General features: G+C 39.4%; 1 protein-coding gene across 5 annotated transcripts in view; it reads left to right on the top strand.

Annotated features, from left to right (window-relative positions):
• The window catches only part of MPPED1 (metallophosphoesterase domain containing 1), a 94,832-nt gene that overhangs the window by 58,651 nt on the left and 22,214 nt on the right, over positions 1-13,967 (top strand). For all 5 annotated transcript variants that reach the window (XM_073316715.2, XM_073316734.2, XM_073316725.2 and 2 more), the window contains 2 exons: positions 6,146-6,261; positions 12,104-12,217. In XM_073316715.2, the coding sequence (XP_073172816.1) occupies positions 6,146-6,261; positions 12,104-12,217 (230 nt within the window). The remainder of the gene's footprint in view (positions 1-6,145; positions 6,262-12,103; positions 12,218-13,967) is intronic.

The raw sequence follows: 13,967 nt of genomic DNA, 5'->3' as shown, positions 1-13,967 counted from the left end.
ATCTTTTAATGTTCAAGATATTCAGTTGTATAATTATATATAGGAGTGGAGCTGAGTGGACTGACTTTGAGCAATTAATTTTCCTAATGAGTTTCTGTATGAAGATGGCTAATACCTCCTTGTTCATTTACAACAGAGAAATACCAGTTCTGCGCAGGAGATCAATCTGAGTAACACTTCACTGTGATCCTTTTAAATATCTATCATAAGCAAAGAGAAAACTAGAACAATCTCTTGCTTGAATGGGACACAGAAATGCCTGTCAGTCAAGAAGAGAGATCATCATAGCAGAAATTTTAGCACATTTTGTTGTTGCTTGTGCAGTGTACTCAAGACACTACTCATTGATAAATAGTATTCTGCAATGGTAGAAAGCACAAGTGTCACTGTGAGGGTGCAGGACTCACCCCTGCCGCGGCACCTGCTGGTCATTGAGAATTAGCTCTTTTCCAGCCTGGAGCGCCTTCTGCAGGCCGCTGATCCACACAGCTCCGGCCCCCATGTCCCTCACAGTCCCCGGTGCCCCTTTCTCTGGGCAGTACCCCACACTCTGCCTCTGGGTCTCCCCTTCCTGGGGAATCCCCAACCCACTATCCCCACCTTGCCTCAGTCTGGGCTACTGCCAGTCATCACCAAGCCCCCACTTGCTGGGGCAGACAGCAGTGTAAAGGCCACTCATCATAGGCAAGGGGGTTCAGACCTGCTGCCTTCCTCTGTCTCCCAGTCCCTCTATGGGCCTTGAACCAGGCCCTACAGCCTGGGGAGCTGCCAGCCTGAAGCATCCCCCGCTCAGCCTGCTCCTTCCCCAGTACTGCGCTAACCTCAGTACCCAGGCAGACCCTGCTCTCTCCCAGCCTGGAGAGAGACTACTTGGGCCTCTGGCTCACAGCCTTTTTATACAGGGCAGCTGGGGCCTGATTGGGGCATGGCCCAGCTGCGGCTGCTTCCCCAATCAGCCATCCCCAGCCACAGCCCTCTCCAGGGCTGCTTTTAACCCGTTCTATTTTAGGAGTGGGGTAGCCACCCCACTACAGTCACCCATACATCTTTGTAGACACTGGGTCTGATCCTAAAACCCTTACCCGTGTGAGTAGTCCTATTGAAGTCATTGAGACCAGTGGTGTAACTTAACAGCCACAGATTTGGGCTTAATTGACTGCACATTCTTGATTAAGCTACTGCAGTAAAATTTGCAGTCCCCAAGTTCTTAAAATGTACCAGCCTGTCAGGAGTTATGGGGTCATGCGATAAATTGGAATGTTTTTTTAATTGCCTACTAATTCTGGAGATGTTCACGTGTAACTGACCTGCAGTGATCGTGGTTTTTATGTTTAGCTAGTAAGTGTAGATGAAGGTAGTAATGGGTCCGTCTAGTTAAGCAGTTAAATGAAAGCCACAAAGAAACACATTTCAGTCTCTCACTTCTTCTGGTGGGAGAATACATATATATTGCTTGGTTTGCCCACTCCGGTACCCTCTTTGTGTATCCCCTACCCATTAATACGTCTGCTAAGCAATTTGAGATGTATACCATTATAAGAACACAAACCCTCAATTCTCATATAAATTACAAGTCAGATCTATGTAATGCATCACAGCCCTGTACAGTAAATTACATGTAAAACTAAGTTATGCCCCATTTAAGTGACAGAAGAACAGAATAGAACACTCAAACTGCACTGTTCCTCTTTCCAATGGTGGTTGAGTAAAAGAACAAACAGTGATAAATAGTTAAGGGAGTAATGTGTTTGACCACTTTTTTAATGCCACTTTTCTCTGCTATTATGTTAACAGAAATGCACACTTCAAAGAAAACTAAAGTGCCAATGATAGCTAAAAAGATCATTTATAGGAGGCTAACATGATTTAATTAGAGTTTATTTGAAGGTTACTATAGGAGTGCAGAAAGATGTTAAGGGGTTAACCTATAAGAGATTACATTGTAGTCAGTGTTCTGTTAAAGTTTGAATTAATTTTTCCCATGGGTTTTTCACATTCTAATTTTCAACTAAATGAGACATCTGTTTCAGAAAAGGAAAATTTGCTATGGTTGTCATAGCAACCATCATTCTGTAAGAAAATTATTCCAATGGTTTCTTTAGAACAGACACAGAAATTCAGTATAGAAAGCAACATCCGATTGCTAGCACAAATTTTGAGAATCCAGACATTTTAGTACGTAAGATGAGTTGACCTGTAAAACTTGTTCATGTGTTTTTAACATAAGCTTAATTGTGCAGTAAACATATTCACTTGCAATATACTTTTCTCCCTACAGCCTTATATGTAGTCAGTCATTTTTCTGTCATAATAATAAAAGCACTGAATTTCAATAAGATATCGAGAGACATATGCTGTTTGCTATAGGAAGGCAAAACCTAAATCAAAGTACACTGTTAATCATGGGTACTTGGTTCCTAACATTAAGTACATTAATGGTATAGGTGTTTAATTGCCAGATACATTTTTTGCACCTTTCTTTTCTAGAACCAGCAGATTTTCCTCCTTAAGTATATTAATGTAAAATAGATAGTCATGTGAACTATTTTATAAAGAAGTTATACTTTCACTGAGTAAACACTAAGAAAAGCGATCCAAAAAAGCATCAGATCTTAACTCTATAACTTTGCTTCCACATTCTATGATGGATGGAAATATTAAACAAAGTTGTCTTTACATGATTTCCAGGTCAGAAAGTTGTTGGTGTGTATATGGGTAGCGTTTGGTTTTTTTTCTGCACAGAAACTTTGATGGATGTTTTGTAATAACATTTCACAAGAAGGGACGTGAGGATTTATAAAATCCCTCTGCACATAAAAATTATTTTACTTTTGTGTGGTTTCAGCATTGAAGTGTATGAATTTATTTAATGTAAAGAATACTAACATTATGCACTGAATCCTTTCATATTTTATCCAGAAATATTTCAGACATTTCTGTCATTCCTGGGATTGTCATAAAAGATAGCATAATGGCAAATCACACAAGTTCTAACATTTCCTAGTCACAGAAGAACAGCTCCAGCATGCATAACTCACCAAACCTTAACTCAAGCAAATATGCACTGCAGCGACGAAGTGAGAGAGGAAAGGGGGACAGTATTCCTTGTCTAAATAAACTGTAGATCATGCCTATTCAGAATGAAAAACACACTTAAAAAAAAGTGAGTATGTATATAATGGGCCTAGTAGAGGCAGGCAAACCACTGGGATTTTACACTTATATATGTGATCCATAAGCCTACAGATTTCAGTGGGATCAACTAGACACTGTCAAGTTCTTTGACAGTTGAGGTGTTTTTTTGTTTGTTTTTATGAATGCTCCAGTATAGCTTTCAAATTTTTTCTATACTGATTTCTTACCTTTTCTCTTTGGCAAATATTGGTGGTTTTTTCCTCTCCATTCATTTCTCAGGGAGCACAGCAGCTGTGTTACATTTTGCTTCCTGTTTGTGCACCACACTCATTGATGATCTCTGTAGAGCATGGGAATAGGAGGCCTGATCCAGTGCCCACTGAAGTCAGTGGAAAAACTCCCACCAACTCCAAAGGGTATTGGTTAGGGCCTGCGTGAGGAGGGGTGGGAGAAAAATGTCTCAGGAACATTTCAGGTCTGTTGGAAACTGAAGTGTGAATTGTCACATTTCCCCCTTTTTCCGTATTCGTTTTTTGCAAGTGAAGTTTTGTTCATATAAATGTGTGTGGAAAACTAGTTTTGGGCCTGCAGCTAAACGTTATTTGTTGACTAAATAAAATGTGTGGCGTGTGAGACCAGAATACCCGCCATTTTAGGATTTCCTTTGTGGCGCTAGGGAAGGAAGACTACTGGCATTTGTGATTTGGGCTGCAGCCTTTTTTTTTTTTTCCTCCCCCCCCCACCCCGCCAAAGAAATAAGCCAAAACTCTGTAAGCTCTCTATGGTACTTACATCATCTCCATTACTATAATAGATGAGCAGCTCACAATCCTTATTATATTTATCCTCACAACACTTCTGTAAGGTAAGGAAACTTATCGTCGTCATCTTCACCAAGTTCACACAGGAACTCTGTGCCAGAGCAGGGAATTGAACCTGGCCTTCCAGTTAGTACCCTAACCACTGGAGCATCCTTCTTCTCACTGGATAAATGAGACAGCCTTCATTTATAGAGGCAGTTGACTCCAGTCTTCTCGCAGTTGGGGGAACTATGCAGGCTGTCTGCAAGGCAAGGGAGAGAGTGACTTAACATAAGACAGCCAAATTGATCTTTACCTGTAAATAAGGCTGCAGAGATCACTGCTAGCTTATTCTGCAATAGGCCACTGAATAGATGCAGAGTTACCATCCCAGAAATGGGGGGTCAGGAGCCATGTACCTTAGAGTGACATGCTACTCTTCCTGGGGGGACAGCACCCCATAAGGAAAAAGCCGCTGAAAGGTAAAAGCTCATCAGAAAACTCTGATCCGAAACTCACTGTTCTATGCCTGATTCTCCCTTCGGTACGTAGAGCGGCCCAGCCAACCCTTACCCTTGTCAGCGTGTCTCCTGCTACCTTGCTGCCATTAGTTTTCTTTCGTGCACTCATCCTCTGTCTCCCACCACAGGGACTGGAGTGACCCAAGAGAGAGATAGTGGTGGTCACAGCTGCAACAGTAGTAACTTCCAGTTAGGTTTTCACACAGAAGCCTAACAGTTAGCCAGGAGAACAGGCCATGCAGATCCAGGATATGGAGTCTTAGCTTGACACCTCCCTCAATCAATACTGCAGAGCCCCAACACTTTGGCTCTAGAGAAATTGGGCCTCTGACCTGTGGGAAGGAGGGGGAACTTCCCTCAGAAGCTCTGCTTGTTAGAGGGCTCTTCTACTACAGTTTGCTTCCTCTTCTAGGATAGCCTGTGTCCCTTTATTTCTCTTAGCATGCAGTGTTTTTCAGTTGTTTTCAGCATACACGTCTAACAGCATTCCGAAAGAAGATGTGAAAAATATATGATCATGAAGATTGCAGACAACGTGTTAATTTCTGAAGTGGTAGTCAAGCATCAGTAACGGAAGAGGAAGAATAATAGCTTCATGAGCATTCTCTTTTGTCTTTGCCATACATGATGCAAAGAGTAGTTCAGAGAATTTGTTTAAATGAAATCTCGCTTTTTCATTTTGATGCAGTGAGGGAGTGGAAAGCTTTCTTCAGCAAAGTAAGATCTGAAGGAAAACTCTGGTTGATGTGTACATATTCATAAACACTAAGGCTGCAATTATCATAAACCTTATTCAATCACAGCCCATTTGTTGTTCTCCGGATATGGCCAGAAGACCAGTCAGTCAATTAAAAATAAATAAATAAATAAAAACCAACCCAAAACTAGTCCCACATTTCATGACTTGTAGCATCACCAGCAAGTCATAATTTGCCATGGTGATATTACTATGAAGTATAGCTTTTTAATCAATGGGATTGCATACACAAATGAATTATATTCTGGCTGCCTCTGTTATAATCCCACCACTTACTAATGAGCTGTTCCATAAATAATGTGTTTTTTAAAAAAAAAACCCTAAAATAAATTCTCATCGGCTACTAAATCTTGAATATGTAAAATTTTATAAACCATTAATGTGGTGGATGACGAGGGAAAATGTGCAGTATATAAGAATTTAATAAACATGTTTGTTCTGGTGTGAGGCTTCCAAAGTTAACCAAACATAATACAGATTATAGCCACAACCCTGTAATTGGAACTGTATGTATGAAGGGTTCTGCCTAGACCTATTCAATTGTAAGATCAGGACCAAAGTGGGAAGAAGGCCATGCTATAATATAATACACACACACTCCAGAGTGGTGGTCCAATAGATAGAGTGGAACTCCAGGTATAGTACTATGTAGGGTACTTCAGCTTCTACAGTTGCCTCTCAATCTGATTAGAAGAATGCAATAAATATTTTACAAGATATTGTCTATTTAAACTGATAAGCTTGTTGATTTCCCACACATATTGAATAATGATGGTTGTTTGCAGATATGGTGTCATTGTACGTAGGGGGAAGGAAAGTAATGCTATTTGTGTCCCCAAATTCCTTAACAGAAGAGAATCCGTCTCCATTTTTTAATTAGATGACCAGTGCATATGAGTAGCATTGAAGACATTCTCCTTCTCTTTTGGCAGGCAACCTTGGTTTTATGGCTGGGGCTTTAATCTTCCACGAGGCCAAGCACTATTAGAGAAATGGAACCTTATTCCAGATGGAATAGATATTCTTATAACACATGGACCACCTCTTGGTAAGAAAACATTAACACTTTGAGTTACATATTTCAAATAATGATATAGTAACTGTGTGCTGTTTTCAGACACGGGGTGAAATCCTGGCCCCAGGGAACTCAAAAGCAAAGCTTCTCTGGATTGAATTGGAGCCAGGATTTCATCACAGGGTTTCTAATCGCTATTACCTAAACTCAGCGAGGGATGTGAAATATTTTGCCTTAATATACACTATAAAGAAACAATGGCCCTGATTCACTGAGGCATCTAGCATTCCAGTTTCATGCCAATGTAACTCCACTGAAATCAATAGAGCTACACCAGTGTCAAAACTGGAGTGACACAGTGATGAATCAGGCCTAATATACTTACACAATTTGGAGGTCTAATCCTGCGTTCCTTGCCCACTCAAAGCTTCCTTTGAAATAACTGAGGAGAGTTGACTGGACAAGGAATGGAGGATCAGGCCCTAAGTTTTTACATATTGTTTCCCCACCACCTTTTTAGGGTAGCATTCCCCTCCATCCAATATCCAGCATTGATTTCTCCATTCTTTCATCATGAGTTGCCACCTCTGCTTTCTTCTCTGCAGACATGTGTAGGCCAACAAGAACCATTTTTACATTTTCATCTTACAAATATTAATGTGAGATAAAATATATCTTTATAGAAGTAGAGGGCTTATTATGTTTCCTGATAATAGTTATCTGACCTTGATTATGGAAATAAAATATTAACAGAAATCTTTTTGGCCCTGATTCAGAAAAGCATTTAAACACATTCTTAACTGTAAACACATGCTCAAAACTTATTAATTTAATCATTTAATCATGATAAAGTAAAATTCATGCTTAAGTGCTCTGCTGAATTGGACTTTTAAACTTACTTAGAATTCCTTTCAGTCCACAATTTCACTAAGTGCTAAAATCCTCCCTCCTACCACTCTTTCCCCTTCTCTTTCAAAATTTTCATTTAGAGTATGTAAAGTGTTTTGGTTTTCACAGGAACAAAATGATTTTGCTTTAAGTGTTTCACTGAAGCTTTGGGGAAAGGGGTTTCTTCTTTGTAAATCTTTGTTCTCCCTATAAGAATGTGTGTTTAATCAATTGCATAACGCACTTCCGGCCATCATATTTATTCTGTATATGGACTTGGATCTTAAAAATTGGTAACAGCCATTCATCCCTCAGTGCTTGCAGGGCTGGAGCTGTTAGTCCTAAACATTTAGCAGAGGAGATAATTCAAAATCCCAAATGGATTGGTGGCCTAATGGTTAGTGTTGGATTTTTGGTGGACCCGTTTATAAGTCCAGATAAAACAATTGACAATTGAAAACATTTGAAATACTTTGACTTTTATTCTTAAATCCCCAAACTTCCATCTGATTAGTCATGAAAAAAACCTGTCCTTTGTCAATTCCAAAGAATGTCCACATATCCAGTGTTCGTAATTCACTTATCAACTAGTCTGAGTATTTATCCTATTTTGTTTTTTATCTTCAACCATCCTCCATGGCTTTTCTTAGAAATGTTGCATATTACTTTGCTTTATTTTCCTGGTGTCTTGTCTATATTAATGTATCTATGGACAGCTCATGTTCCGCGCTGAATGGTCTGCAACCCTTTTGTGAATCGGATCAAAATATTGCTCTGCCTAACATGTTATTTACTTTTCTGCAGCAGCCTCTCTGTGGCACTCCAAAGGAAAGTGACAACCTTCTCAGCGTATTGCACCTAGCTTTTTATTAGGCTGTGCATGGGTGGGTTAGAAACAGAATTCCTTTCTGACCTTCACAGGCAATTATTTTAACCTGGAAGTTGATTACTGTTATCCTGGTCTTAGACTGCATAACTACAAATGTTATTCATGATCATAAAAGCATCCAATGCTCTTGCAAATTCAGCCACACAATTTAGATGACTTCCTGTGACACTATGACTAGAATGCTGCAAAAAGGAGCATTTCCTTTTACTGGTTTTAAATGTATTTCCCTTTAATTTACAGCTTCTGTTAGATCACTGTCAGGTTTGCATGGGGTATCGACAAGTGACCCAGCAAGAGCTGCTATTGCCATGTCTGCAGTGCCAGCAGTGATTCTCACGTTATGTTAGGTTTAGAGACTCCCGTAATAGGTGGTGTCTGTCTGTTTAATGACTCAGAGGACAACTACCCTCTTCTGTATGTGGTCCAGGAGAGTGTGCTGCCATGAGGCCTCTCAGGTTGAGTCTTGTTACTGATTATATCCCTCTTTTGAGCTGGTGCCTCATGAAATCATGTCCTTCTTTCTTCTCCCCTCTTCTTTTTCTCTTACCTGTAGGTCTTAATTCTGCCCACCATCTACTTTTCTCTTCTCCCTATTCATCCCCTCCCTGCAGCAGAACAAATACCCTCCTGATCAACTTATGTTACAGAACTACAGAGATAAATTGGTGGGATTTTAAACGTGCCAAAGTGATTCAGGAGCACAAGTCCCATTGACTTTGAACAGAATTGGTGCTTCTATGTCACTTAGGCACTTCTGAAAATCCTACTCAGAGTCACTATTCTTCATTATTTGTAGCGTAGAAGTGCCTAGATGCCACAATCAGGAATTGTGCTCCCCCTTGTGCCAGGCACCGTACACAAATAATGAGAAGACAGTTCCCCAAGAGTTTACATTTATCTGCAGTCGTACTCAGCCATGTTAATGAGGATATACCAAATATTCCTGTGTCACAATACATAGCAGTGTGAGAGACTCTTACCTTTGATTAGGTCATATTGGAAATACAGTAAATATACTATAGCAAAAATAAGTTTCTTTTGAATAGGTATTAATTTCATTTTTTAAAAAGTCAGTTTCCAAGCATGTAAAGAACTAAGTTCAGGATTCTTTGGCTTCTTATCAAGAATTCTTTCCTTTTCTTCATTTCTTTCTTTTTCTTTAAGTGGATTTCGTTAAGTCTTTATCTGTAGCTGTCTGCATGATTGTCTGTGACAAAGATTTATACTTTCCTGACAGTTGCAGAAACCTGTTTCAAATAACCAAACATAAAAAAATCCCTAAGATGAACTCTAATTGTTAGCTAGGTGTAATCAATTATTCTTAGTTTGTGTAGTCAGGTTTATATAATAAGCAGCAAACATATGGGAAGGATTCAGAAGGGCGATAATGCATGTAAACAAAAACATGTTCAACATAAATAATGCTTAATTTAATGGAGAAGTTAATTTCATGAATTTTTGTTTTGTAAAGTTTTTGAAGTGGAAATACCTTTGCCTTCATGTTCACCACAGACGTTTTGACAATTAACTGTTTCAAATCATTGAAATAACAAAAGCCTGGGTTATAATCTGTTTGGTATGAAAAAGAGATTGAACTGGATTCTGAAAGATACAATTTCTGAACTCACTTTGACGTGTTAAGGAACTGCTGTTGTTTCCTGGAATAAATTTTAAACAGCCATAGAGGACAAAAGTGACTAGCAGAGTCAAATATCAGAGTTTAATGAGGATCATCTGTGTCTGTAATTAAGCTGCATGCAACTGGATTTTCTGTAAAGATCTATACACCAAAGACCTGGGATAACATTTTCAAAAGTACCCTCTCTCAAACAGGACTTAGGCACTTAAAAGCATAGATTCTATTGACTTTCAAGGAGACAGACTTCTTAGTGCCTTAGTCACTCTAAAAATGGGACTTTTGAACCTAAGTCATTTACGCATTTTAGAAAATGTTACCCTTAGTCACAAAACCCTAAAATATACTGAGACCAATTTTTAAAAAAAGGCACCGAAATGCAAACATGTGGGTTGTCCAAGTTTGCCCTTAGGTTGGTATATATCCATTTTGCATGCAGTGCACTCTTCCAACCAAGTGCTCCATTTCTGGTCTCATTGAAGTAAATGGCTTAACTCCTTGTTAGCCATGTTGGATCAGGCCCTCCGTACAATAATTTGAAAACTGAGTCCGGTGCGTGTAAATTCCTATCCTCTTAGCCCTGTATATATGCAATATATCACAACATCCTTCAAATGTACGTGCAAACAGAAGGATAAATAAATCTAAAGAATAGTACAAAATTGTATATGTTTTAGGTCTCCCAAATTGGAGTGGCAACATCTTATGATAGTGGCAGAGATGTGGCAGCACAAAACAATTAGATCATTCCAAACCAACAGAAATTAACTAAATTATTCCAATATGCACTGCAGAATAGTGTTTCCCTGCACAGCTCTGGACTCTTTGCTCTTCCATCTTTCACACAGATATACGGGAGATGATGTGTTCACTTGCAAACAGTCACGCTTCAAATGTCACATCCTGGTTAGGTTACACTAGTCGCTTTGAAGGGAAATGCCATGATTTAGTGAACAATTAGCATCCTTTCTGAGATTATGTTAGTTTATAAATACAATTTGATGTCCAGACTGGGCATTTAGGTTTTCATTGTAAAAAAACTTTAACAAAAACCCTGCATCCCATGCAACAGTCACACATGCATGCCTCTGCAAAGGGGCCTGCAGAGACTTTGGGAGGAGGTACAGTGATCCTGGCAGTTGCATGAGACTTTCCAAAAGCAACAAGGCGAGGGCTGGATTATGGCCCCACTATCCTTTTGTGTTGGCCAGTAGAGATCAGCTGCTGAATGCTGGAGTTTCTGCCCTAGCATGTGCTCCCACAGGCTCTTCAGGAATTCAGACTGGGTCAGCCACAATGCCTCCAGGGATTCCTGCTGCAGTGTGGTCTCTGCTCGTTCCCCTACCTAGCATGGGCCCATGTTCAAAGCTGCCATAGTCCTGGATATTTAAAAAGAAGATAATTTTAGTCAAATTTCCAGCCTCCAGCCCAACTAAGACCATCATCTGGAGCCAGATCCTTGTCCCATCAGGTCAATGGAAAGTCCCAATGACTTAACTGGGAGTTAGATCAATCTCCTGGTGGTGCAGATGTGGGTACAGTTTTTAGTATCATTTTAACACTTTGGTGCCATTAATAAAAGAGTATTTTCAGTGCTCTCTGTTCGGATTTGCTGTTATTTCTGCTTTATGAAGTAGATGATAGGACTGGTAAAAAAAAAAACACACACAACTTTTTTTTTTCATGTAAAGTTGGGTTTTCAACTAAATGTAACCTTAACAAAGTGCCTGCTTTCCTCGAAATTTTTTGATTTTTTTCATACAGGCAAAACCAAAACCAAAAAATTGAAAACAATACCATTTTTGTTTTTTCTTTTTATTAAAAAGTCAACATTTTCTAGGAGGAAAGAAAAATATTTTTACAAGCAGCTGTAGTAGGCAATCATTTTAATGTATGAACATGGAAATATCTAATCCTCAATGCCAGTATGTTTTGGATTAATAATTAGCAACATCAAAGTCATGACATAAGTTAAGATCAAAATATTTAGTGCTTAAAGTTAGAACCTGAATCTCGATTGAAAAGCCTAAATGTGGGTTTAGAGGCCTAGCATTAGGCACTTAGTTTTGAACATTCTTCTCTAAGCTTCTTAAACTGTAGCGGGGATGGAGTGTTTGCCTTAAATAGAACAAATATGGTTTAATTAGTTTTAATTTAAATCTCTTGCAAGGATCTTTTCTTTAAAAAAGAAATATTGGCAAGAATAACTCTAATCCCATCCCTTTGGATCAACTATTTTTTCATTCCTCAAATATTTTTCATTCCCCCTCCACTGAGCAATGAAGATGTTCATTTTAATAGATTATTCTGTGGCATATTAAAATCTAAGAAACTAAGACACATTAAAATCCAGGAATGATTTTGCGTACTCCAGGTATAAAGTTTCACAGACAATGTGAGTCCTTTCTCTCTCTCCTTTTAAATCTATGTTTATAAATCTTTCTTCTTCTTCTTCTTCCAAGGTTTTCTAGACTGGGTTCCTAAGAAAATGCAGAGGGTAGGATGTGTTGAGCTGCTGAACACAGTCCAGAGACGGATACAGCCAAGGCTTCATGTTTTTGGACATATCCATGAAGGTCAGCAAGCTTATCTCTCTCTGATTTTTAAAACCAACTGCGCCCAAGTCACTGCACAGTATGGCCAACATGTTCAAATTTGAGTTGCTAAAGATAGGCACCTAAATTAATGGACACTTCTGAAAGTCAGGCCACTTGTTTAGGTGAATAAAATGCATATAAGTGTCTAACATCCAAATTTGAATATTTGGGCCTCAGCATCTGTTTCCATATCTGTGAAATGGGGATTATACTACTGCTCCATATGAGCTACTGATCCAGTTGGTTCAAAACAAGGGTAGAGGTCTACTAGGTGACTACAAGTTAGGATTACTGGGTTCTATTTGTGGCTCTTTACTGAATTACTCTGTGACTTTGGGGAAATCTTGTAACCTCTTGGCATCTCCCTTTCTCTCTCTGTAAAATCCGTAGGGATTTCTAAGGCTTAATTACTGAGATCCTGGGTTAGAAGGGTCTAAATAAATACAAAGCTAAAATGAGGCTCCATAAAACTCTAGAGGTTCCTCCCACTCTTCATCCTAATACATGGTACATGCACAAATTATCTCCTCATCAGCTAGGTCAAGATTCCCCAGCAATCTGAAACACTGTAGTTTCTTCAGAGCGTTTGTCTGAGTGTTTGTCTCAGAGCACTAGGGAGCCCTCTCACTGGCTCTGTGGGGGTAAGATTTTTTTTTTTTAACCAGGTTAAATGTTCAGTGCACAAACCCACCTAGGGTGTCCTGTCAACCATTTGGCTTTCAATTGGGAAAATGAATTCCCTTCTTATAAATCATTAAATGGGATCAGGCTTGCTCCCATTCAAGTCAATGGTAGTGGGATCATATTTACAATCAAAGAAAAGGGGAAAGAATGCGTCTTATGGTGTTTACTCATATCTTGCAAGGTGTATGGCCTGGAGGTACAATCACTGCCGCCTAGTCCTTGCAACGAACTCTCACTAGGTGATTTCTAAAGTGCTGTCAAATGCACAGAGTAAACAAATTGAATGACTCCTCTCTAGACCTCTTTCAGGTACAGCAGTCTTAGAGGTTACTTATAAGACTGTGTGTGAACAATTTTCAGACAAAACCTGTTCTAAAATTGATATTATCCCTTTAGTTTATTATAGGCCAAGTAAGTTTAAACTTGGTGTAAGTGACCTGTTGTAAGCTCCTGTGAGGTAAATAGAGTTGCATCTGCTTACCCCATGTCTGCATTTTGGCTCATCAAAGAAAAAACGTTGACTCACAGAATGATAAATTATTTCAGTTACCACTGCAGTCGCAGTAAGTAGCAGAGTTAAGAGACAGGGAGTTCTTGTAAACTATCATAATTCAGAGAAAACAAATGGGAAACTGCAAAGCCTGTTTTGCTGTGGGATGGTAAAACTCCTCAGAGAAGAATTCCCAAGTAAGTTCTCACAGACAGCCTCTGCAAACGAATGTGCTCTTTGCAAAGTGAGTGCATGGTATGAACAGATGATATCTCCCCTGACTAAACACAGCTACATCTACAGCAGTCATCTACTAAATATCCAGGAGGAATAAAGAACTGACTGTTCCTCCCCACTTCCTCCTCTGAACTGCTGCTACTGCCAAAAATGTCTCACCTGTCACCATACTTGCTGCTGCTCCACCAGTCACAGTGACAGGCAGCCCTACAGTAACGTCATCTAAAATCCTACTTCCCATGCTCCTGCCAAGGCTCAGGTGGGGTGGTCATACAGGAGTCTCCATGTTAGGGTGGGAAGGAATGAAAAGTGCAATAT

This window comes from Lepidochelys kempii, chromosome 1, assembly GCF_965140285.1.
Source record: "Lepidochelys kempii isolate rLepKem1 chromosome 1, rLepKem1.hap1, whole genome shotgun sequence".
In the NCBI taxonomy this organism is placed as follows: Eukaryota; Metazoa; Chordata; order Testudines; family Cheloniidae; genus Lepidochelys; species Lepidochelys kempii.
Note: the sequence above shows the minus strand (reverse complement) of the source record. Positions and strands in the feature narration are given on the sequence as shown.